This window comes from Sphaerodactylus townsendi, linkage group LG03 (assembly GCF_021028975.2).
Source record: "Sphaerodactylus townsendi isolate TG3544 linkage group LG03, MPM_Stown_v2.3, whole genome shotgun sequence".
Lineage (NCBI taxonomy): Eukaryota > Metazoa > Chordata > Lepidosauria > Squamata > Sphaerodactylidae > Sphaerodactylus > Sphaerodactylus townsendi.
This window is the reverse complement of record NC_059427.1, coordinates 127678867-127703997: the sequence shown is the minus strand read 5'-3', so window position 1 is coordinate 127703997 and position 25131 is coordinate 127678867. Positions and strand designations below refer to the sequence as shown.

Sequence of the window (25131 nt, the reverse complement as noted above, 5' to 3'; positions counted from 1 at the left end):
ATGATCTCTTATGATGAAATTCATATTACATATTACATATTACATAATACATGTTAACATCTACTTCTGGAAGAGTAATCAACAGTTAACCCAGTAATTTAGTATTCTCATTCATAAGAATCAAAAAAAGAAGATGGTATAAATTAGAATAATCTCTATATTACCCAAAAGGTATGCAGCAACCTAGACACAGAAAGAGATGAAAAGGTCAGGAGCAGAAGCAGAGGCTGAAAAGGTACCAGGCTCATGCCCTGATGGCAAGCGCAAACCCAACAGCCAACCATCTTCTGAATCAGAGTTCATGAGTAGTCATCATCCTTACCAAAAGCCTTTTGATACCCCGGCCCCATTCACTGATGGAGGCTACACACAAACTAAAAACTGTCAGAAAGATCACTGGAGCACAACCCCCCCCCCCCCAATCCAGGCAACTACTCCTTAAGACCCTCTGTTTGAAGTCAAGGGGAAGTATATGGAGTCTCTGTGATCTGTCCAAAGTGCTGAAATATTTTTCCCATTGTATGATCAGTCCCTGACCAAGGTGGGAGGATGAAGCACCTACATTTCTGCACATTTACTGACAATTCATGTTATGACATCCTTATGTGTAACCCATCAGAACATGAAAGTTCATCCAAGTGGTCAAAAAGCAGCACTCCGGGTTGTTATGCTGCATGGGTGGTGGAAGGCTTAAGATTCTGCTGTACATGCACAGCAATCCACATTAAAGACAGAATGAAGGTCAGAACTCTTAGTACACATTTGATTGTAATTCCATATGGTGGACACAAGGGCCAATTACTCAGAGAATGCTTACTGCAGGACTCTTCTCTGCGCAGGGGGCTTGCAGAGGGCTCCGCTCGTGTTTCTCTGTTTACACACAAGGAGGCAGCCCAGTGCCTACCCTGCAGCTGTTTGCTCAAGTCTCAACTGGTTTCTTCTTTTACTGTTTCTCTTAACTCTGCCCATCAACAGTCTTAAAGGCACGGATCTTGCTGATGTTCTTTTCCCTCCCCTCCCCTTCCCCTACACATACACAGACACTCACCATCCCTCTCTCGCTGCTGCTGCTTCAAGAGAGAGGTTTGCTTTTAAAATAGAAGTTTGTCAGAAATAAAGTTTTTAAAATGCCCTCCCAATCATTGGGGAGAGCAGAAGCAGAGTGGGGTGGGGGGGGGGAGATTGGGGGGAAGCCAGAAAGAGATCCTGCTTGTGCTGCATCAGAAATTGACATTTCGTTGGATTATATCTTTTGGTATAAATAGACAAAAATGAATGTGAAAATGAAGTTTGCAGAGATGCGGATACTAACTGACCCCTGCAGATATGTTTCAAACGAAGTAACTTACCCTGAAAGCAGTTCCTTCCTCTATAATGGTCGGCAACTGAGATAGACAAATATCCACAGCAAGGTCCCAAGCTTGCCTGGGGACAGATAACAACACAGATCAGAATTAGAAATCTAATACATATAGTTGTGCAAACATGTATCCAAGTTATCGAGTTACAAGATTAGAACTTGAACTGCTATAGCATATTGCTTTATGCAATTCATATAGAAGGACTGCAATAAACTTTGCTTTAGCATTGAAGTATATCATGTTCCTAGCAATATTATCAGAACAAATATTATTCAACAATATAGACACACTGTTGAAATCCTGCTTATCCATATGCCATGTCAGGAGCATCTTCTACTCCTGTCCCAGTGATCCTCCTCCGAATAGTTGCCAGATGATGCTTATCATTGTAAACTAAGGGCACAGATGAACAAGCAATATAAAGAGAATAGTGAAAATCCACCAGTGCTGCCACCATGTCCTAAATACTCTTAAAACACCAATAAGTGGTAGTGTATCTCCTCATGCACAAATATTGTCTGGGATTCCAGCCACAAGTAGTATGATACAAGGGACCAAATGCTGGAATAGGAGATCCAAGTTCAAAACTGTATTTAGCCATTAAATATACTGAATGACTTTCAACAGATCATTCTCTCTGACCCCTTCCACACATGCAGAATAATGCACTTTCAATCCACTTTCACAATTATTTGAAAGTGGATTTTGCTATTTTTCACAGCTGCATAGTGCATTGAAAGTGGACTGGAAGTGCATTATTCTGCATGTGTGGAAGGGGCCTCTGTTTTGGGATTATTCTAAGGACAAGTAAATTGGGAAAATATACGTGGAAAATTAAATGATACTGAAATTTTCTCAAATGTAGGAAACTATTCCTACCCTGTCTAAGCGTACTAGGAATTGTGAGGCTACTATGAACAGCAGCTCAAAGTTTCTAATTCCAGCCCTATAACAGGCTGAAAACGCTCTACAAACAGCCAGTTGCTTCTTACCATTTCATTCTGTTAGCACCTGAGCATTCCTCTGGTGTAAGGTCCCTTCTTCTGATATAAGATTCTCTACTGGCAAAAGGAGCCTTGCAATGGAGGAATGAGCAGGTCCCAGTGAAACAAAATGGTGGGATCCATATCAATATATTCAGAGTAAACATCTTCATGACAACATAAGCTTCAAAAGTTCTAAAAAACACTCTGAAAGCAGGGACAGCCATAATCAATGTATACAAAGTTATACACAAGTGAAATCAAGATGGCTTTTCTGGCAAAGACTACTAGATTTATTACAACATAAGCTTTTATGGCATATCATCTGCTAGTCTCTGATGTGCCTTGTGTTTCTCTATTGTTTGGGTTACTACAGAGTAACATGACTATCAGTTTTGAATACATATTACATCTTATAGATAAGTATATAGCTTAGCACTATATCCCATGGTCACAACTCAGCACAAATCTAGGTGCACTTAAGTCCCCAGAAAATCAAAGGCATAAGCTCTCCCACACTCTGTTCATTATTGCAGCCAACATCTACAAATGCCGCCCTGTTAGATAACCAATTTCTAGGCAAAAAGCAAACATAACCATTAAACATACTATTCCTGCAGAAAAGACAGTAGCTGATTCTTTGTATTTTAAACTGTGCCATTGATGCTCACTCTTTATAAAATTTAGTCAACACAAAAGCTTCATGAAAAATGTACTATCTGCTTAAGCTGGGAGACAATTTTATTTATTTACTTCATTTTCTTGTGCTCACTCTAGCTTTAAGCTTAATGGCCACTTGTGAAAGTTAACCTTTCTGTGCTCATTATATTCTCACTGCTGTCTTAATATCCTCTACAGAGACTACATTCCAAGTCTTATATTATCCATAATTCTAATGCATATACTGAAAGGTGACAAGCTCATTCTGGAGAAGGCTGGTTTTCATTTTACTAGGGGAGGAAAAATCTTCTAATCAAGATTCAGATCAGTTAATAAAACATTTTTCAACGTGCTGCACATAGAGGCAGCATGTTACCCTGACAGCACCCTATATTGCCCAGCCCATGCGGCCAAAGATGCAGGTGGAAACATCCCCCAGGGTTGGGTGGAGGGAGAGAATAAGAAAAGCAATCTAAAAAGATTATAAATACTATTAGCGTGTCCTATTCTTTAAACCTCGGATATATAAAAACACCTTGCCATCGCAACCCCTTTGCTTCAAACTGTGCAATATACCGGAAAAATACATTGAACTTTGAACCCCATACAATACTATCAACCACATCTTTGCATAGCAAGTTCCTCCCAAATACTTACTGATTGGTTCCCCACCCTGGGACATGGACAAGGTATACCCCACTAATCATTCCCTTTTCACTGGACACACTGTGTAACAGACTTCCCTCTGTGATACACCTCTGAAGATGCCAGCCACAGATGCAGGTGAAAGGTTAGGAACAAGATCCACCAGACCACGGCCACACAGCCCAGAAAACCCACCAGAACCAACACTGAACTTTTGTTCATGTCTGATTATTCACATTTTTGGAAGCCTTCTACATAGCCCCGAGTAAAGTTAAGTAAAACTGTTCAGGACTACTGATCTGATGAAACAAATGGCAAAATAACTGTAAAGATCATTTTAGTGTAAAACCAAGCATTTGGACAAGTTTCAGTCTGCTCACTTCAATTTAAAGTTAAATCAATAAAAGCTGCAATGAAAACTGATTGAGAATATTTCTTTCGGGTTTCTAAGCAGTCATCAAAGATTACAGATCAAAGGCTTGATTCACAGAAGTTCCCTGCCATGTCAGCAGAACTCTTGAGGCTCAGAAACCTCAGGCTGACTGGGAGTCTGATGACCACATGGTTCCACCATAATGATATGGTTTCAGCTGCAGTGCAGTAATGCCCATGCTACTGCAGCTGATGAGAGCCACTACCACAATTTCTCATCAAGAAATAGGGAGAGTCATCCTGCGGCACCTTAGGAGAAAGGTTAAAGAGCAGTTTGTTATTTTTATGGGTGCACTTTCTTAGAGATAAACTTTTAAGAAATATTTGACTATACATATGGAATGGAAACACATGGCCTTTTGGATCTTTGCTCCAGTAAAAATGAAACAATTATTGCATAATAAAAATGTACAATTTGAACAGAAAGCAAAACTTTCTGTCTGGGGCAGTTCAAATTTCAAGCATTTGCACCTAGTGTTAGGTTTGAGGCACAGAGTATGAATTCTGTCAAGTGTATCTCTCACAACATATACTGACAGTTTCTTTAATATAGTTAAATGCACACATTGCATTAAAGAATTCAATACCCCAATGCTAATGCCTTCTTGTTAGGGGCTGTTCAAAATTCATGGACCTCATGACAAATATATGGCCTTCTCAGGTTCTGTGTCAGATCATGCTTTAGGTTTTGTACACAAAATACGGGGCTTGTATGTGCATGTAGGAAATTTTCAACCTCTCACTTGCTATGGACAGACCATTTTTAGAGAGTGTGAGACTTATAGGATCCCTTGACCACTGCAATGTCAGTAAACAGTATGGTGCAACTGAGATCTGCAGAATGATTTGAATAGCTTCCTGAGACCCTTCTGGGGTTTCCTGTTGAAACTCTGACAAAAACCCTGATTTATTTGTAGAATATGGAAACAGCCCAGATTGCAGACATGATGATCTCCTAAGTTTCTTTTCCAAATCTATATTTAAGTTGACTGACAAACTACTAAGTTGGTGACAATGAAAGAGCAGTGACTATGGTTAGAGCGCAATGGAAAAAAGATTGAGCTGCGTCTGACACAACACAGGAATTAATTTTTAACCCCATTCTGTGGCAATGATGGTGGCACCCACCCCCCACCCCCCCGTGTTATGCCAGCATGCAATACTATCTAGAAGAGCTTTTCCAAGTGATGCAGGCTCTGCTTTCAGTGTGTGAGTTCCCAACGTCGGCATCAGAATGAATCCTTGGAAGACTAGTGTGATTTATTTGCTAAGCAATTTGTTGATGAAATCACTTGCATCTGTTCTGCTCTCTGGGCCAATTGGACTTAGATGCAGTACAATTACTGGATCCTTTGAGGGACCTCTCTTGTCACATTTTCCTGGATGCATTTCAGTTCCTGCAGCCTGAAGATGTGAATAGAATGCAAGGAGACGTGTGTTCTACCACTGTTCAGAGCTTGCTGAGACACAGAGACTGATCACATTCTGGAAATGATAAATGCTGCTGCCCCCATACTCAAGGTGGCAGACACTGGACCATTCCTAAAGCAATCCTGCTTAGACTGGCATGGTCTCTACAAGTATTATCTGTTATCAGCTTCCCTTTTAGAGGCAAGGTACTTGTGCAGATGGCAGGAGTTCAATTCCAAATACTGTTGGAGGATATTGATCATCTATAGTTATTTCAATGTGGTTTCTGGAGGACTTTTTGCACTGAAACCTTCTTGGCTAATTAAGTTTCCAGACTGATGTGGTGGGAAACCTTGACTCTGCTCCATGGCACTAAGCTTTGACGTTTCACAGGACTCTGCTTTGCCTCCCGTGACATCTATATGAAACCAGGAGAGAGAATCTAGAGATTTGGCATGAAATGGTAACATTATGGAAATGACACATAGCTTTCTTTTTCACTGGAGCTACCTGTCAAACACATCTTTGAAACTGCTAATGGATTGGATGGGGCTGATACACTGAAGTTCAATCCAGACTAGACAAACTGGAGTTGACTAGTCATCCAACTGACCTAGGAGGTCCTGTTCTGTATATTTCAAATAGGGTTGTATTTACTACCCTTAAATACTGGGTTTGCAGCTATGAGATCCAGGATTTATACAGCATGCCCCAAGTGATAGCCATGGCATAAATGCATTTTGGTGCACCAATTATAATTCTTTCTGAATATAGCTAGCCTTGACACAGCTACCCATGCCCTGATAACACCCCAATTAGATTATTTTAAAATAATTTAAGATTATTCAAGAAACTCCAACTTGTTCAAGACACACAGGCAAAGTTATTGAGCAGAACTTACTGATCAAATCATATCCAACCAATGCTAAGACAAACTGCTTCCGATTTGTTTCTGGGTACAATTCAAAGTGCTGGTTTCAACTCATAAGGCTCTAAATGGCTTGGGAATGAGGCAACTGAAGAACTGCCATCTCTCTTGTGAACCTACCTGTTTTTAAAGATCTGGTTCTGAAGCTTGGGTTTTGCTGCCTTCAGAGATCAGGCAGGTTGCAACTGGGAATAGCTTTTTCTGTGGCAGTGCTAATTTGTGGGATACCCTACTTTACTATGCTTCCAGTGCCAAGAAAAAGTCCATAGTATTCTCCAGCACTTGGATTCTTGCTCTGGCTCTTTTTATTCCACTGCTTTTAATGCGATCATGATTTGCTGTGTTGTTGTTATGTTCCATTGCAATATAGTATCATTTTATTCTGATTGACAAATATACACTGCTTTGCAAGTTTTAATAGAAAGATGGGTTACAAATACTTTTAACAATTAAAAAACACTATGCAGGCATTAACCTACACGTGACGTCGGTATAGATTTTTTTATGGGGTGGATTCAGTGGCTGAACAGACTTTCCAGCTGTTCCATTCCATGCATTGTTTCAAGCAAGCTGGACATGTAATGGGAGGAGTTTGAACCCGAGAACCCCCCCCCCCACCTACGTCCCTGCCTGAGTTTTTGAACAGTACTTGCTATATCTTCCAGTGAAGTGAAGGTTAAAGTGAGTCACTGCAGATTCCTAGCAAGGCATTGGTGAGTTCCTATTCTCTTATTTAAACTGAGGGTGGAGGGTGAGGGAGGGGGTGGAGGGGGTGAGGGAGGGGGTGGGGGGTGAGAGAAAGAAGGAATCAGTTTGGCCCTTGAAGGTTCTCGGCAGTCCTTCTCCAACTGATGCGTGTCTCACTCTCAAGCGGCTTTTGCTTCAGGTGCGGGGGGAAAGAATTATTTAAACACAAAGTGACTTCCCCATGACTCATGGAAATAAAAATGCTACCATTCACAGGATGAACAATTTCGAAGAATCTTCACACAGAGATATAGTAGATAATCAGCACACTGGATGGTAGCTGCTTGGCTGAGTACCTCCCTTAAATCTTATTGAGTTGTCTTCCACCCAAGGGATTAGCTGCTGCAAAAGCAGGGTTCAACCTTTTGGCTCAGCTGCTAGCTGACTGCGGATTGCAAAAAACTACACACGGAATAAAGGATAGAAGAACAAATCTCTCAGTTTCTTCTCTGATACTCCACATATTGTTTATTTCAATTGCTCCCTCTTTCCCTTGTCCCCATGACTCCTTCAGTAATGACCTTCCACTTCTCAATAGGCTGCCTATATAATTAAGAGGTAATCAGGGGATAATCAAAACAGCTTCAAAGAAAAAGCAATAAATGACTCCCACATGCTCAATAAATGCCCAGAATGCAGGCGTAATGGTTACAGAGAACAGTTGCGGGAGATATTTATCCTAAGGTGTGACAAGAGATAAAGTAAATTATTACATTCATGTCTATATCCTACTTCAGTTTAGCATCCTGACATTGATATTTAAACGTTTAAACTGCAGAGATCTGGTTCAGGGTTTTCCCCCTCCCCAGAAAATGCCTACTCTGTAGATGTAGACCAGGGCCATGCTGGTAGGGGCTGCTGGGAATTGTAGTCCATGAACATCTGGAGAGCTGCAGGTTGCAGACCCCTGATGTAGACAAAGAATTGTAGGCAATTGGCTCCTCAAAGTTCCTACCCAAAGATGTATGCATCTGAAACTGAAGCAACTATTGCCAGCACTAGCTGATTTGTCCACCCATTGGTCCCGCTGTTCATTTGGTGTTAGGACAATAGAGAAAAGTTGGTTTCTGGAGCATTCTCCTTGAAACTCAATGTTGTCTTCATTATTGTCTGCCAAAATCAAACCCCATCAGACCATCTTTCCTGGGCTAAAGAGTCCAGGCACTCCACACACACTTAGGAAGGGAAGTGTAGTCTGAGGCAGTAGCTCCTAACCCTTTCAAGCAAAAATGCCCCTTTTTTAATATAAAAAAATTCACACTCAATCCCCAGCCACAACAGTAGTTGTGCTAACAGTATCTGCTGATTGAGAAAATACGTAACGATCATAACGGCACTGCTTAGCGCTCATTTCGATTTGGATATACCCCTTGCACTAACTCTGCAAAAATTCAGTTCCAGAGACTAGGCTTTCCCCTGTGTCCCAACTCCAAACTGCCATGCCAGAGTCCCAAAGGGTGCAATGAATAAAACTTGTCTGCAGGTTTTATGATGTTATTCTGCTACAGTACTTTTTTTTTTTTTTTAGCTTCCACTGCAAGAATAATATTGCCAAGTTCTGTAGGGGGTGGGGATAAGGAAGGCTAGGGTTCTGTTTAGCAAAAGCCAGCAGCACTGGGGCTGTGAAATGAATGCTTCGTATCTAATACTTTATCGCTTAAGGGTGAGGAAGGGTCGTGAGAAGAGACATGCTTACAGACTTGATTTGTGCTGCCTGCAAATTACAAGAGACACTAGGGTAGGTCATTAGCCTATAGAGGCAGATGCTTAAAAGGCATTTCAGGTAAAGAACACTAATACCTCTACACACACACACACAAAAGAGCCCACACTGGCTCCCACAAGGTCAAATAATGGCTTAAAGGCATTAGAGGGGGGGGCGCTTTAGTAGTACTGGAAAATTGATTTTGGCAGATTAGGATCAAATCTCTTTACCTTATTCTAAAAACACACGATTAAAAATTAATGTGGTCAAATCAGTCAATATTATTCAATCCTTCTGAAACATATAATCACCAGCATCAGAATTTAATATGACAGCATTTAGCAATGTAAAGTGCCAGTGATTAACCTGAACTGCTTCATAGGCATGGCTCAATTCATGCACATACTATGCTACTGCCTCTGAGACCATTTTCTCTGCAGTTTTTGTGCGGGACTGGGGGGGGGGGTGCTGCAAGCAGTCCAAGACAAACTTATACAATTAAGCAAGTATAACAGACAGCTAGCCAAGAAAGGGCATTACAAGTACCAGCATGGTGTAGTGGTTAAGAGCAGGTGGATTCTAATCTGGAGAACCAGGTTTGATTCCCCACTCCTCCACCTGAGTGGCAGAGGCTTATCTGGTGAACCAGATGTGTTTCCGCACTCCTCCATTCCTGCTGGGTGACCTTGGACTAGTCACAGTTCTCTCAGAACTCTCTCAGCCTCACCTACCTCACAAGGTGTCTGTTGTGGGAAGAGGAAGGGAAAGGACCCTGTAAGCCCCTTTGAGTCTCCTTACAGGAGAGAAAGGTGGGCTTTAAATCCAAACTCTTCTTCATCTACCTGGTAAAAAACATGTATGTGTGTGTGGGGTGGGGGTGGGGATGGATCTCTTTAAATGCCATCCAGCAGGAAACTGAAGGTAAATGAAGAGGTGACAAAACATGAGCGAGAAATGAAAGTGATCTGTAGATCTACTCAATTCAAATGGAGAGTAAAGATATACATAATGGCAGAGTCTAGCATGATCTTGCAGATCTCAGAAGTGAAGCAGGGTGGGCCCTGGCCAGTACTTGGAGACCATCAAGAAGTCCAGGGTTGCGCTGAAGAGGAAGGCAACAGCAAACCTTTGTTAGTCTCATGCCTTGAAGACCCTATTGGGTTGCCAATAAATCAGCTACAACTTGACATCATTCTATGTACACACACAATGGTAGGTTCAGCATTTTGGAAGCAATTCTTAAAAGCCAGACTACGACAATATGTGGTATTGAACTGCATGTTACAAAACAGTAGCTTGGGTCGTTGCATTCCTGCTCATGCACTGGTGGTGCCAGTTCTCTTCCATATCTGAAGCTGTTCTCATAACATAAGGAGCCATAAGAACATAAAAACATAATAACAAGCCAGCTGGATCAGACCAGAGTCCATCTAGTCCAGCTCTCTGCTACTCGCAGTGGCCCACCCTGCAGCCATCCTGCAGGGTCAAGAGACAATTAGTGACCATCACTTCCCAAGCCCAAATGGAACCTCTGTTTGCATAAGCAGAAGATTGACTCTGAGCTTCAGTAACTGGAAAATTATTTTGAAGATCAGTTTTTCCTCCCTAGTATGAAAAAAAAAATCAGACAAATGTTCCACCACTATGCATTTCCTAAGGAAGTACTGCCCCTGCCCACTAGTCAGTGAGTTAGTCAGTCTCCTCCCTCCTCTTCGCGGAGGGGGGATGGGAGGAGATTATCTGATCACCTCTTGTGTGATCAGCAGCTGTGACTTAAACAGTAAGGAGCACCAAAGCATGCAGCTTGGCTGTGTTTATCTTCACTGGGGAAACTGGGCAAAACAGTGACCATGAAAAGGGCAGTCACCTCTATGGACAGGTAATTTCTGCCCTCTCTTTGCATCAGGAATAACTGACCCATTCAATCACAGCTGATGCAGGGATTCAGAAGAAGGCAAGGCTAGAGCAGTAAAGAGCACAGAGATGTGAAAGGCAGCCTCTTGTGTAGACAGATGCTTTGTGCCTTAAAGATTTATGAATTGATTTCCTACCTCCCAGTAACAATCTTGCGGAACACTGTTTGGGAATTACTGGGCTAAGGTATTCATAATGCAGCTTAATAAAGTGTAAACCCTTTCCTTTCTGTCCAACAGACCATTCAAGACAGCAAGAGTCCTTTTGATTTGAAAGCTTTCTGGGGCAGAGTTTTCATCTGCTCCTGAGCAGGCAGCGAGCCTCATGCTGAGAAATTATTTTAAGCGATAGGATTAGGAGTGAGATCTGGATCTAACATATAAAAACCATTTCCCACATTCGGCCAGATGCAACCCTTTTAAAGTATCTGTGACACATTACCAGGCGATAAAATGGCTCTCAACCTCACACTTGTAAAGGGAAAATTACTTATGCTTGCCCTAGTTTCACTGGAAGACATACATGCTAAAACTTTTCATTCATCTCAAAATTGCCTCTGCTGAGGAAAAAAAACTTGCTTTTTTGTTGTTGTTGCAGAGAAAAATGAGATAACAAGAGAAAGGACTGAAACAAAAGAAGAGACAGGTTTTGTGAAAAATATATATCTTGATATACATATCATATCTGTTAGTAATCTGGAGGGTGTGTGTGAAAATTATTGCCTATTTAGCATGAGGGTAGGCATCGCTGCTTTAATTCTAATTTGGCATTGTGGTGTCATTGCACAGATACACCAGTGGTGGGATCCAAAAATTTTAGTAACAGGTTCCCACGGTGGTGGGATTCAAACTGTGGTGTAGCTCCAATGGGATTGGGCGGGGCACGATGGGGGCATGGCCGGGCATTCCTGGGCGGGGTTGTGGCAAGGACGCAGCCGCTGCGCTGGTCCTTGGGCGGGAAACAAATGCACCCAGGTGCAGGCTGCCACGCACGCCGGTGCACCTCCTGCTAGACTGCTTCAAGTTCTGTGCATTACTGCTGAGAGGAGGGACGTAACTAAGGCAAAAATCAAGTGGCAAAATCACCAATTAGTAACCCCCTCTCGGCACACACAAATAATTAGTAACCTACTCTCGGGAACCTGTGAGAACCTGCTGGATCCCACCTCTGAGATACACTGATTGGTTACATGGCATCATCAGGGTAAAGATAATGCTATACACTTTCCCATGGAAAGATCTAAGCAGAATTGTAACTTCATCTGCCACATGCTGGAAAGCCTTTGTTTTAGAATGCTCCGCTTGGTCCAAGTGCCTACCTAGTTCTGTCGGAAAATAATTTATTCATTTTCACTTTGATTTAGCTTTGTGTCCTCAATTACACAGTCAAATTACACAGAGCCCTCCGGGGTGGTGGTGGTGGTGGTATAAAAGTCAAATGAATGAATGAATGAATGAATGAATGAATGAATGAATGAATGAATGAATGAATCTGAGTGGCTGTTTAATGATGTGATGTCAGCATACTGTCCGACGGTGTCTTGGCTTTTTTCAGTCCTTTAGTTAGGCAGGCTGAAAACTTAGCAGACAACCCTGTTCTGCAGCCTTTGTGGAAGGTCTATATTAAACCAACCTCAGAGCATTAGCAGAGTACAAATTAAACATTTGCTTAACTTGTTAATTTTTACACAAGTGACCTGCAGAGTGAAGTGTCATTTCACTGAATTGTAAATAGGCAGTGAAAACCGTTCAAAACACATAAGCTAGGGGAGTTTGTGAAACCTCTGCCCCTGGAGACCCTTCTTCTCTTTGAACAGCAACATTTTTGTGGGCAAAAATTCAGTGATGTACTAAAGAGATTCCCACCTGAATGAAAATATAAACTGCAAGCTATTACTTTGAAGGAACACTAGTATTCTAGAAAAGACAGGTAGCACGACTCCCTCATGGCTCCACATCAAAAATTAAAGTATGGAAAGGCCTCTGTGATTCTTGTCATTAGCTTCCACTTTCCCCTGGAGAAAAAGGCAGCAATATTTCACTTTAAAATATAAAGTGTTTATTTCTCCTCTTGAAAATTCCATCTCCTTTCACTCCAAATACATGTACAGCAAGAATATAATACACTTTTGAATAATTTATCCCAATCTCTTCTAACTTGCTTCTAGTTTTAGTCTCTTGAGATGCAGCAAAACTTGACTTTATAAGTAAGAAAAGGAAGGCTGAGAACTTCCAGATTTCCTTAAAGACCACTTCATTATATCAGACCATAAATTGTGGAACGTTGCAAACTCACTTTTCTACTCTATCAGAAATGAAACACTATTACAAAAGCTCACTCTGGTTCTCTTATGTCTCTTGAAATGGTGGTAGAAATAGTTTAGCTGGGCTTTAATTTCTGGAGCTGAATCAGTCTCTTGTAAATAATGTCTTAGCCTTATCCATTTTCCTTTGTGAAAGGAACCAATACTCGGAAGTCTCTTTCTGAATGCCAGAATGGATTTTCTACTGCAAGAATCAGAGTGGTAGATATTCCTGTTCTCTGAACATTGACACCAATCAGTCTGATGGCATTATAGATTTCAGGCATGTTAAACATTTCAGTCTGTATTGAGTACCTTAAGCAAGTTATTACCATGCTTGTTGTTCCTCAGTATTTTGTCCCTTTTGACCTCAGAATTCCCTTTGGATTCACCAGATACATGATACCATAAGCAATATGTTCTAAGAAACATGTACCATATATACTCGCATATAAATCGAATTTTTCAGCACATTTTTTGGGCTGAAAAAGTCCCCCTTGACTTATATGCGAGTCAGGTGTATTTTAAAAAATATTTTAGGGTTTTTATTTTGTCGGCCGCCAGGGGGCGCAGTTTTTAGGCTAGCAACACCAAAATTTCAGGGTATCATCAGGTGATACTCCTGATGATACTAGCCAAGTTTGGTGAAGTTTAGTTCAGGGGGTTAAACGTTATGGACCCCCAAAGGGGTGCCCCATCCCCCATTGTTTCCAATGAGAGCTAATAGTAGATGGGGCTACATTTTGAGGGTCCATAACTTTGGACCCCCTGGACCAAACTTCACCAAACCTGGGTGGTATCATCCAGAGGGTCTCCTAAAGATACTCTGAAAGTTGGTACTGTTAACATAAACATTCCTCCCCTGACAGGCACCCTCAAATTTTCCCCAGATTCTCCCTTTAAATCACCCCCCTTTTTTTTCTGAGTGGATTTAAAGGGAGAATCAGGGCTTACAGAGCTAGTTTACTGTTTTTCTTTGAAATAAATATTCAAAAACATTTAACCTACTGATGCCTCAATTAATGTAATTTTATTGGTATCTATTTTTATTTTTAAAATTTACCAGTAGTTGCTGCATTTTCCACCCTCAACTTACACGTGAGTCAATAAATTTTCCCAGTTTTTTTGTGGTAAAATTAGGTGCCTTGACTTATATGCGGGTCGACTTATACACGAGTATATACGGTATGTTGTGAACGTGCGTGTATTGGAGACAAGTGTCAGTATAATTTTAGAAGGTGGAAGACTGAATCATTACAGTGGAAGTGGGGGCTGAGGTTGAATGTAAAATCTCTCTCCAGATAACCTTCTAGCTTTTTCAGCAAAGCATCTCCTAACCTATAAGATATTCAGTTATTACATCCCTGTTCCTATGATATATATGCCTCAATCTAGGGGTGTTCCGTTGCCTTCCCACCTCGCGCACAGCTCCGCCAGCTGGCCTCTGCCGTGCTCCTGCTGGGCCTGGCCCACCACCACAAGACCTCGCTGCTCCTCTTTAATGTTCATTTTAAGAGTGTTTATGTTGGACACCACTGCAATGCATTGTTATTAATCTGTTTTAATGGGGGTATTGTAATTATTGTTTTTATCATGTTGTTCACCGCCCAGAGCCCTTCGGGGGAAGGGCGGTATACAAGACTAATTATAAATAAATAAATAAATAAGAGGAGAACATTTTCTTCATGTCCCAAGGGACTTGTGTAGATTGGAAATAGTGCTAGAGCTAAGTAGTTTCTGAGAACTCAGCACCTGTAACATCAGGACAGCACCCAGCTCTACTAATTGGTCTTGAAAACGTCTAGAAAAATGGCAATGTGTCTTCATGTATGCATAAGGTGATAGCTAATGACAAAAGAAAACATGGCCAAGGACCCTTACATTGATAGCTTCTTCCTTTACATTTCCCCGTGCTGTTTTTTGAGCTTTCTGCTGCTATATCTTATAGGAGATGGATGGTCTCAAATATGTTTGAAGAGCTAATAATAATATAATGGGACCGTTCAGTTGCTATTGCCATTACAAGAAGGTGGGGTAACAAATCCCAAATTTAAGGGATATCTTTTAAACTGAGTCTGAATGCCACAAGGTGCCAGAAGGAGTCAAACAATCATGCTAAACAAATTAACTGAAGTTTCAAGAAGCCTAATGTAGACTTTTGAGTCAACGAGATGCAGTCACAAGAATACCGAATGCAGACCTGGGTCAAGTCTTTGTTCTCAGAGCCCTATGGGGACTTTCACACAGATGACAACTCCAGATGTCAGTACAGGGCTACATTGTGGGCAGTCCAGAGTTGGTCTTGTTTGGAGGAAGCAGGATTCTCTCCCTGGACCATGCTGAGCAAAGTGTTCACCTTCTAAAGCAGCCATTTTCTCCAGATGAAGCCATCTCTGTCACCTGGAGATCAATAGTAAAGATCTCCAGCCATCCTCTGGAGGTTGGCAACTCTACCCTCATCATGTGCCCTGTAGAAAAACTCTGAATCACATCAGACAAACAAACAAACAAAAGATGGGCTTCACTGCGGGAGTGTCCAATTTTTTTCAGCCAGCAGTCACTTCTGGAATTCTGACCTGGGGTGGTAGAAGCTACCACTGGATGCAGGGCTGCCACTGGATACAGAGCCAAGCCGAAAATGGCTGTAATTGGTGTGATAGGAGCATAATGATTTTTGAACAGTGAACAAAATGTTGTGTAGTGATGTTATTATCATCTTCCACCTGAATTAGAAAAATACATTAAAACTGGGGAGATCCAATAACTCCATCAGAAGCTCCAGATAGGAGCATTAATCATTTCAGCCATGCATCCCAAATATCTTTGTGTCTGACAACCCGAGGTCTCCCCTTTTGCTAAAGAAGTGCTAGCAGAAGCCAGGTTCGGGGACCAAGTACTCCTCATGAGTAAAGGAACTGTCTTCTTGCGAAAAAAAGCCCAATATTGGATCCAGCAACACCAGTAAGGAAACTCTATATATATGGTTCCAGCCAGTGTGCGATCAAGTTGTCTGCAACTTTGCTGACGATCCTCCCAGTTATTTGCCTTGTTAAATAAAGAGCAGAGAATACAAAGCAAGAACACAGCTGGACAAAAATCTTCTTCAGACACACAGATAGAAAAAGATAGGGAGAAATGGTTGCCCTCTTACATCTACAAGGAGGCTTCTTCAATTATTGATGAGAAATGCTCAGGGTCAAGTAGAAAAACATTTCACAGCATACGTACGTTCCTTTGGGGTACTCAGAGTGGAATGAGTGGAATAGCATGTTGCCATGATAGGCTGTCAAATGTACTAACCCTTATTTTCTACAAAAGTTGCCGAACTACTTCTAACAAGTCTCTGGAACATAGCTAGGCTGAGGGTTGTGTGCATGTGTTGATGTGTACGTGAAGGGGATGATAAGGGACAACAGCTACATGGAAGGAGAGAAAATGGAACACCTTTGTCAGTTTAGTGTAAAATCAGGACACCAAAGTACAGTAGTCAAAGGGAATATCTCAGCCCCCAGAAGACAACAGAGTTCCAGCAGTATTCAATCACTCAGCTATGAAACGATTAGCAGAACCCTGGTCCCACAAATAATGTCATCTACACTAGGTTCTCCCAGCCACTCAGCAGCTGAACTGCACTGGGCTCCAGTGGTGGCTCCAACAGCTCTGCTGCTGACTCTGAATACCTGCTGGTTAGAGAACCAACTCTCCTCTTGCAGTGCTCAGTGGTGGGGGCAAGAATATTCTGTCAGATCCACACTGAGGACCACTGCTGCTGCTAGAAGGGCTACAAATAAGTGTCATTCCACCCAAAGCTCAGACATGTTAACTCTTGCAACAGATGTCAAACTGTTTTCGAATGTACAATGGGTTTTGAAATAACTAAATTGTGGGGACACAATGGAACAAGGCTGTTCAAAAGTGTCTACTGTGTACCAGGCAATGGTGTAGCTGCCACGAGGTGGGATGGGATGTGCCGCGCCTTGGGCATGTGCCATTGGGGTCATGTGGGGGGCAGAAAATTGCCCCCCAAACCCCTCCCCCTCCCCACCCCCCCAGAGCAGCCTGGAGTTCGGCCGGCTACAAAGAGCAGCCGGCTGAACTAAGGTAAGGGTGGGGGGGCGTTCCCGGGTGCCATTTTGCCCCAGGTGCCATTCCTCCCCCCCACGCCATTGGTAACAGGCCCTGCGGCCAGCATAGCAATGTCATTTTATGCACCAATTGTAGTGAAGAACTATAAGCAGAAAGAACCCTATCCACCTAGCAACAAATACTATACTGTTGTTTGAGAAATGGGAAAATAAAATATCTGTGGAAAGCTCTAAAGGCTCATGCAGGCTATGCAGAGGCATATCTAGGGAAAATGTAGCCTGGTGCAAAATCTGAGGGGGCCCCCCATATGGGCAGCCAACTTCCCCCACCATGACCAAACAACTTTTTTTTTGCACCAGGTCATCTCCAAGTCACCATCACATTATAGAACATGCCCCGACACAAATCTGAGGGGGGAAGGAGGAGGGGTGGGGGGGCGATTTTCCACCCCCACATAACTAAATGGCTGCAGCCAGGGCACATTTGATCTCATATGTTCTCCTGCGTGGTACGCCTCTGAGGCTATGTGCTACAGATGCAAAACAAGATTGCCCATAATCAGAACTTCTTCTGGGAAGTATTGTTAAATGGGGGGGGGGGGTCCCCCACAAAATAATGCATGTTGAAAACTTAAGAATTAATTCTAATCAGTAATGTATTAATCTCTCTAGTGTAGATAGTGGCCCAAGGGAGATGTTCTAGTGACCTGAATGAGTAGCAAGATGAGAAGAGCAATGCAAACCAAGTATGTGTAACTGAGGAGTTATGCACTTCAAAAGGCAGGGTCCTCTTTTCACAGCACTGCGTGAAACAGCCAGTTCCTCAATTACGAAAATAACAAAAGACAAACTTAGTTTTCTTCAATACTTAATTGCAATGTCACATTCACTCAGTGTTAGTGTAAAGATAATGTTCCATTAAGCTTCTCTGCATCTGAAATAAAAGATAGCTTGCAAATGTCACACTAAGAAGCCCTTGCAGCTCTGTGGAAGTTCACGCTTAAAATCAACAACACAGATAACATAAAAGTATGTTATGCCAGTTATCCTGCTAGCAAAACATAAGCAGAAGCTTGGCACAGATTATCTAAGGATAGAGCAACTTGCAGGAAACATTAGTATCTACAAGAATGGAGGCTCAATGACCTACAAAACACAACAATCACATATTTGTAACACCAGTTGGAAAATTAGCATCTTGAGCACGAACACGGTCATGCATTTCTTTAAGCGATTTCCATTCTGCCTTTTCCAAATTTTCAAGGCAGCTTACAAGGTAAAATGATGTGCACAAGCAAACAATACAAACAGTGCTAAAGCAACAGTACAATAAAGAGAAAACAGCTGCAGCATTTTCAGGCAGAACTATGAGCCTTGAAGAAGTTATCATCCAAACACAAAGGAGAACAGCACGGTCTTCATGGTGATGCATTGTCAAAGGCTTTCATGGCCAGAATCAACTGGCTGTTATGGTTTTATTTATTTGTTTGTTTGTTTGTTTGTTAGGCTTATATACCGCCCTCCCCCAGAGGGTTCAGGGCGGTTCACAGCATAAATATACAACACAGATAAAAATAAAGTCCGCACATTTAGTACCGATCCGTATTAAAATGCAGCGTTCAACTATGTGTGATTGTGGTCTGCTCCTAATGTTTCACCTGCATCTATGGCTGGCATCCTCAGAGGCATGTCACAGTGTCACAGTGATTGACACCACTCAAGCAAGCCCTTTCCTCAGCGCTGAGGTTGAGGTGTCCCAGTACCAGAGATCAGGAGGTCCTCCACAACAAATCTGAGACCACTACTATCAGGCCAGAAACGGAAACTATTAGGCACAAGGTGTACTAACAGAACCTCTAATCATTTGATATTGGGGTTCTACTACACAAAAATGCTGATGATGGATATTAAACTCTGGCAGACCACAGTAACTTCTCATTGTTCCTCAAGTCTATAATGATGCAGAATCATCAATTTATGAGGAAAAAGTACAGTGATAGACAAATCTCAGTAATGTAATCCAGATTAGCACCTTCATGCAGAAGTTTTTTGCACATACTAACATGACATTAACTACCAGGTAAAACTGGCAAAACAACCTGGGTTACCTTGGTTGCAATAGTTTCAGCTGGGGAGCCATTTTAGTCTGTAATAGTAGAACAAAATTCCATTTAGTAGCTTCTCAAAAGCTAACTAGATTTTCCATGGTGTAAACTTTCATGACCCAAAGTTCACTTTGTCAAATGAAAGGGTTATATTAGGATACCTTGGTTACAATAGCAGATGGATGGAGGTCAATCCTTGAACTGCCTAAATCCACTAGTGTACTGAGGTACTATTGCTACATATCTCTTTGCCCATTATTAAGACAACTGGCTGATTTCTCCCCCCACCCCCCAAAAAAGCACTGCTACTGTAGGTTAGATGGGTTAGACTGACCCGGTAAGGCCTTTCCCCTTCCTCTTTTTCAAAGAATGATGTTTCAGATGCATTACAATTGTCATAAAATAATCATGTAGACCACAGGAAAAGGACTTGGTAAGCTGGATATATTGTTCTTCTGGTCTAGAGCAAAACTATGAAAATCTAGAGCAAAACAATGGTGGATTCTACATAGTAGAAATATAATGGGTTGATGGAGGGAAATATCCTGGTTTGGGGAAGAACTACACATGGGTCCCTCTCCCAAAGCTGGATTGGCCCATTATATTTCCCTCAACTTAAGTTTTTCAAAAATCACCAAAATCCCAGGTTGAACCCACTCCCAAGTGAACAGCACGGGTACCCAACTGCTTTATTTTTCCTGGCCACCACCCATTCTCCCACCTTACGTCATCTCAGTTTTGTTTCTGCTGAACTGCCAGCTGGTATCAGAATCACCATGAACCAAACAACTGAAACAGTTGTGATGAACAATGATTTCTTTATTGTAGGTCAAATGAATCCTGAACACGGTCCAAGACTTTACTGGCTTGTTCAGCCAGAACGCCTGGATCATAAACTCAGACAGTACTCCCTCCCCACCCCCCATCCAGATTGCCAGCGGCATTACTAAAACCCAAACCGTTAGGCTTCACTAGGAGCGAGAAGAGATAAGCAGAGACTGTGAGTAACGGGAACATAGTTTCATAGGAAAAGAACAGCAGACAGAAATACCACCCCCCACAAATCAGCCAACCTGACAGCTGGTGTGAAAGCCCTCTATTTCTGAAATGTTCCCCAAGCACAATTTCTCCCCATGGCAGCGACTTTGAGTGCCATTTTACCCAAATGTGTACAGGAACGGGATGGTGGTGGTGGTGGTGCTGTTGCATGCTTCATGTTTACATGTACCGAGGTTTCAATGCCCTAAACTTTTTTCCACACTAAAAAAATGAGAGGGGGAGGTCCTGCTTGGGCTCCTGGGGTTGCTGTAGATTCTCCACCAATCAGAAGCATTCCCTTCGCAGAGGGGGGGGGGAGGCAGAAGGGGGCGCTGTGTTGGTGGAATGCAGAATGCGGAAAAAATGGGATGTTTGCACCTGCATGTTTGTATTGTAAAACAAATCTGCAGATTAGTGCAAAGGGGCAGAAAGAAAATAGATTGCCCACCCCGCCCCCGACCTAAACTCAATTTCTTCATGGAAAACAGGCACCCATGCTAAGAATCAGAGTGGTAGATCCCGGATTCAAAAATAACAGATGCAACCCGTTATTATTATGCTGTGCAGAATTCACCTATGAAAGCACTGCAATCACAAAGGCATACAAGGAACAACATACACACATGTAAGCCAATCAGTGGGGGGAAGAGGAAGTAAAGGAAGAAAAAAATGTCTTTAAACCCTTATATCAGATCCCTGAGGAAAGCAGATGAATGTGCTCTAAACTTATGTGTCTGAGTAAATTACCCATTTATATTATAGCAGAGTCCAAGTATCTCTCATGGGAAAACAGACAGTATTCAGGCAGTGCTCTCAAACATTCACAGCACAGGGGGCTCAACAAGCACAATTTGCTTTTTATAGCCCAATGCACGGTTTACTGCTTAGCTTGCTTCTACTCCACAGGAAAAAATCAGACTTAATATTATTCCATGATAAGTATGAAAAAGAATGAGAAAAGTTTACAAATATGTGACCCTTCCTTGTAATCTTCTGAATAATATACTTTAACAAAAAAGCACTCTAAATAGCTACAACAGGGCCCTATTTAGTCTAGTGGTTTATAAATTCACATTTCCATCACTGTTGTTCATCAGTCAAGATCTAACACACAGTGAATAATATACTGTATTATATACTGGACAAAGTATAACGTTCATTAAGTATTTGAGATAGCATTCAGAAATCTAGAAACTCACTGAAGTTGAATTACGAATTCTTCAGCCAGCTGGTCCTGGAGGAGTTTGTTTTCATCAGAGGTGTCCAACTCTGGTGTTTCAGATGTTCATGGACTACAGTTCTCATTAGCCCCGGCTGGCATGGCCATGAACATCTGAGGAGCCACAGTTGGACACCCCTGGTTTACATGGACCACAGCCACAGTTCTCACCAGCCATGAATCCCTCCTGTTGGTGGCTGAGCAACAATAAGGTTTCCCCTTCTCCTTCTTCCTCAAGTACTTTCTTCCTGGCAATTTCAGATCTAGATGTTTTTTGGCTGTGTTCTAACTCTCACAATCTTTTTCACTCTCCTTCCAGGAGCAGCAGTGGCGTAGGAGGTTAAGAGCTCGTGTATCTAATCTGGAGGAACCGGGTTTGATTCCCCGCTCTGCCGCCTGAGCTGTGGAGGCTTATCTGGGGAATTCAGATTAGCCTGTACACTCCAACACATGCCAGCTGGGTGACCTTGGGCTAGTCACAGCTTCTAGGAGCTCTCTCAGCCCCATCTACCTCACAGGGTGTTTGTTGTGAGGGGGGAAGGGCAAGGAGATTGTAAGCCCCTTTGAGTCTCCTGCAGGAGAGAAAGCGGGGATATAAATCCAAACTCTTCTTCTTCTTCTTCTTCTTCCTTCCTCTTCACTGGGCATAAGCAACTACTTTTTTCCTGATCATGTGTGAAGGGAGGCAGTAGTCTCCAAGCCTGGCTTGGCTTCCAGGACACTACTCAGGTAGACCATCTAACCAGCCTTGCTTGTATTATTATTATTATTATTATTATTATTATTATTATTATTATTATTATTATTATTATTATTATTATTATTATTATTATTATTGTTGTTGTTGTTGTTGTTGTTGTTGTTGTTGTTGTTGTTGATGATGATGATGATGATGATGATTTCACAGCTGCCAGATCGTTAGCTGGTTGTTGGCCTTCATTACAATTTGAGCCTCACCCAGAGGTCTGGGAAGTTGTAATGTATCGGCGTAGTATTCGTGCGGATCCCAGCAGGGCTGCCTTCTGAATTTGACAGATGTTAATTTTGTCAATTCGAAGATGTTTCAAGTGCTGCCCTAGTGTTTTTGGGATGGCGCCCAGTATGCCGATTACCACTGGGACGACCTCAGCTGGTTTGTGCCATAGACGCTGAAGCTCGATTTTCAAATTGCAGTATCTAGTGACCTTCTTGTGTTCTTTTTCAATGACCCTGCTGTCACCAGGGACTGCTATGTTGATGATGGTCACTTTCTTGTCCTCGATCACGGTGATGTCTGGTGTATTGTGTTTCAACACTTTGTCCGTTTGGATTCGAAAGTCCCACAGGATCTTGACCGTCTCATTTTCCATTGCTTTCTCTGGACAATGTTCCCACCAGTTCTTAGCTGTTCTTATGTTGTAATTCTTGCATAAATATCAGTGGTTCATCTTGGCCACTGAGTTGTGTCTCTGTTTGTACTCAATCTGGGCAATCTTTTTGCAGCACCTGAGGACATGATCTACAGTTTCATCAGCTTCTTTGCACAATCTGCATTTTGCATCATCTGAGGATTTTTCGAGTTTGGCCTTGATTGAATTTGTTCTAATGGCTTGCTCTTGGGCGGCTAAAATCAGGGATTCAGTTTCCTTTTTCAGAGTTCCAGTTGTTAACCACAGCCAGGTCTTTTCGTTATCACCTTGTCTTTGATTTTCTCCAGAAATTGGCCGTGCAGTGCTTTGTTGTGCCAGCTTTCAGTCCTCATTTTAATCACATTTTTTCTGTATTCTTGTTTGGTTTTCTGGGTTTGCAGCAAATGTCTGTTCTTCACTTCAATCAATGCCTGTTCTTGACTTTCCTTCACATAATCGCCCAGTGCATGCTTCTCCTCTTCCACTGTTTGCTGTACTTGCAGTATGCCCCTGCCTCCAGATCTCCGGGGAAGGTATAATCTATCAGTATCACTACGTGGGTGTAAGGCATGGTGCATTGTCATAAGCTTCTGAGTTTTTCTATCCAATGCTTCCAACTCAGCCTGTGTCCAGTTGATGATTGCCGCAGTGTATCTGATGACGGGGATGGCCTTGATGGTATTCCCACCGTTTAATTTAGATTTCAAAATTTTCCTGACCCTCTGGGTGTACTCTCTGCTGACATTATTATTATTATTATTATTATTATTATTATTATTATTATTGTTGTTGTTGTTGTTGTTGTTGTTGTTGTTGTTGTTGTTGTTGTCGTTGTCGTTGTTGTTGTTGTTGTAGATTTCACAGCTGCCAGATCTTTAGCTGGTTGCTGGCCTTCATTACAATTCAAGCCTCACCCAGAGGCCTAGAAAGTTGTAATGTATCGGCTTATTATTATTATTATTATTATTATTATTATTATTATTATTATTATTATTATTATTATTATTATTATTATTATTATACAAAATACACAGCAGCCAGGTATCACAGTCGGTGTTGGTCTACGTCACTATTGCGCCCCCCCCAGCCAGGGGCCTAGGATGTTGTGACGTATTGGCAAAGGATGCTTGCAGAGCCCAGCAGTGCAGCTTTTTGAAGTTGACAGATGTTGATTTTGTCAATGTTAATTTGTTTCAAGTGCTGCCCCAGGTCTTTTGGGACAGCACCCAGCACGCCGATGACCACTGGCACCGCTGCTGCTGGTTTGTGCCAAAGACGCTGGATCTCAATCTTTAGATCCAGGTATTTCACGATCTTTTCATGTTATTTTTCATTGACCCTACTGTTGTTGGGTATCGTGATATCAATGATCCACACCTTTTCTGGTTTGACGATGACAATGTCGGGGGTGTTGTGCTGGAGGACTTTGTATACGAAAGTCCCACAGTATCTTGGCTTACTGATTTTTGAGGACTATTTCAGTTTTTTTTTTAATTATTATTATTATTATTATTATTATTATTATTATTATTATTATTATTATTATTATTACTATTACTATTACTATTATTATTATTGATTCAAAAACAGTTATACACAGCAAACAAGATCACTTCCCAAGCATCTAGGACTGTGTGATGTATCGACGAATAATGCGTGCAGAGCCGAGTAGGGTGGCCTTTTGCAGCTGACATATGGTGATTTTATCAGCGCCAATTGTTTTTAAGTGCTGTCCAAAGTCTTCAGGCACGGCACCCAATGTGCCAATCACCACTGGGACCACCTTTACTGGTTTGTGCCAGAGTCTTTGTAGTTCAATCCTTAAATCCTCGTATTGTGTAAGTTTTTCCAGTTGCTTCTCATCAATTCTGCTGTCACCAGGAACTGCAACATCGACTATCCACACTTTCTTTTTCCCCACAATCGTGAGGTTAGGAGTATTGTGTTCCGAAACTTTGTCAGTCTGAATTAGGAAGTCTCACGTAGTTTTACGTGTTCATTTTCAGTGACCTTTTCAGGTTTGTGATTCCACCAGTTCTTTGTCACAGGCAGATGGTAATTGTGGCACAAGTTCCAGTGAATCATCTGAGCAACAGTATTATGCCTCTGCTTGTGGTCCGTCTGCGTGATCTTCTTGCAGCAGCTAAGTATGTGATCTATTGTTTCGTCTGCTTCCTTGCAGAGTCTGCACTTGGGATCTGTAGTCGAC

The 25131-nt window shown here is 42.0% G+C and overlaps 1 protein-coding gene across 6 annotated transcripts in view; it reads right to left on the bottom strand.

The window, feature by feature from the left end:
* Positions 1 to 25131, bottom strand: part of RPTOR (regulatory associated protein of MTOR complex 1) — a 458205-nt gene that overhangs the window by 167655 nt on the left and 265419 nt on the right. For all 6 annotated transcript variants that reach the window (XM_048488432.1, XM_048488434.1, XM_048488435.1 and 3 more), the window contains exon 10: positions 1350 to 1425. In XM_048488432.1, the coding sequence (XP_048344389.1) occupies positions 1350 to 1425 (76 nt within the window). The remainder of the gene's footprint in view (positions 1 to 1349; positions 1426 to 25131) is intronic.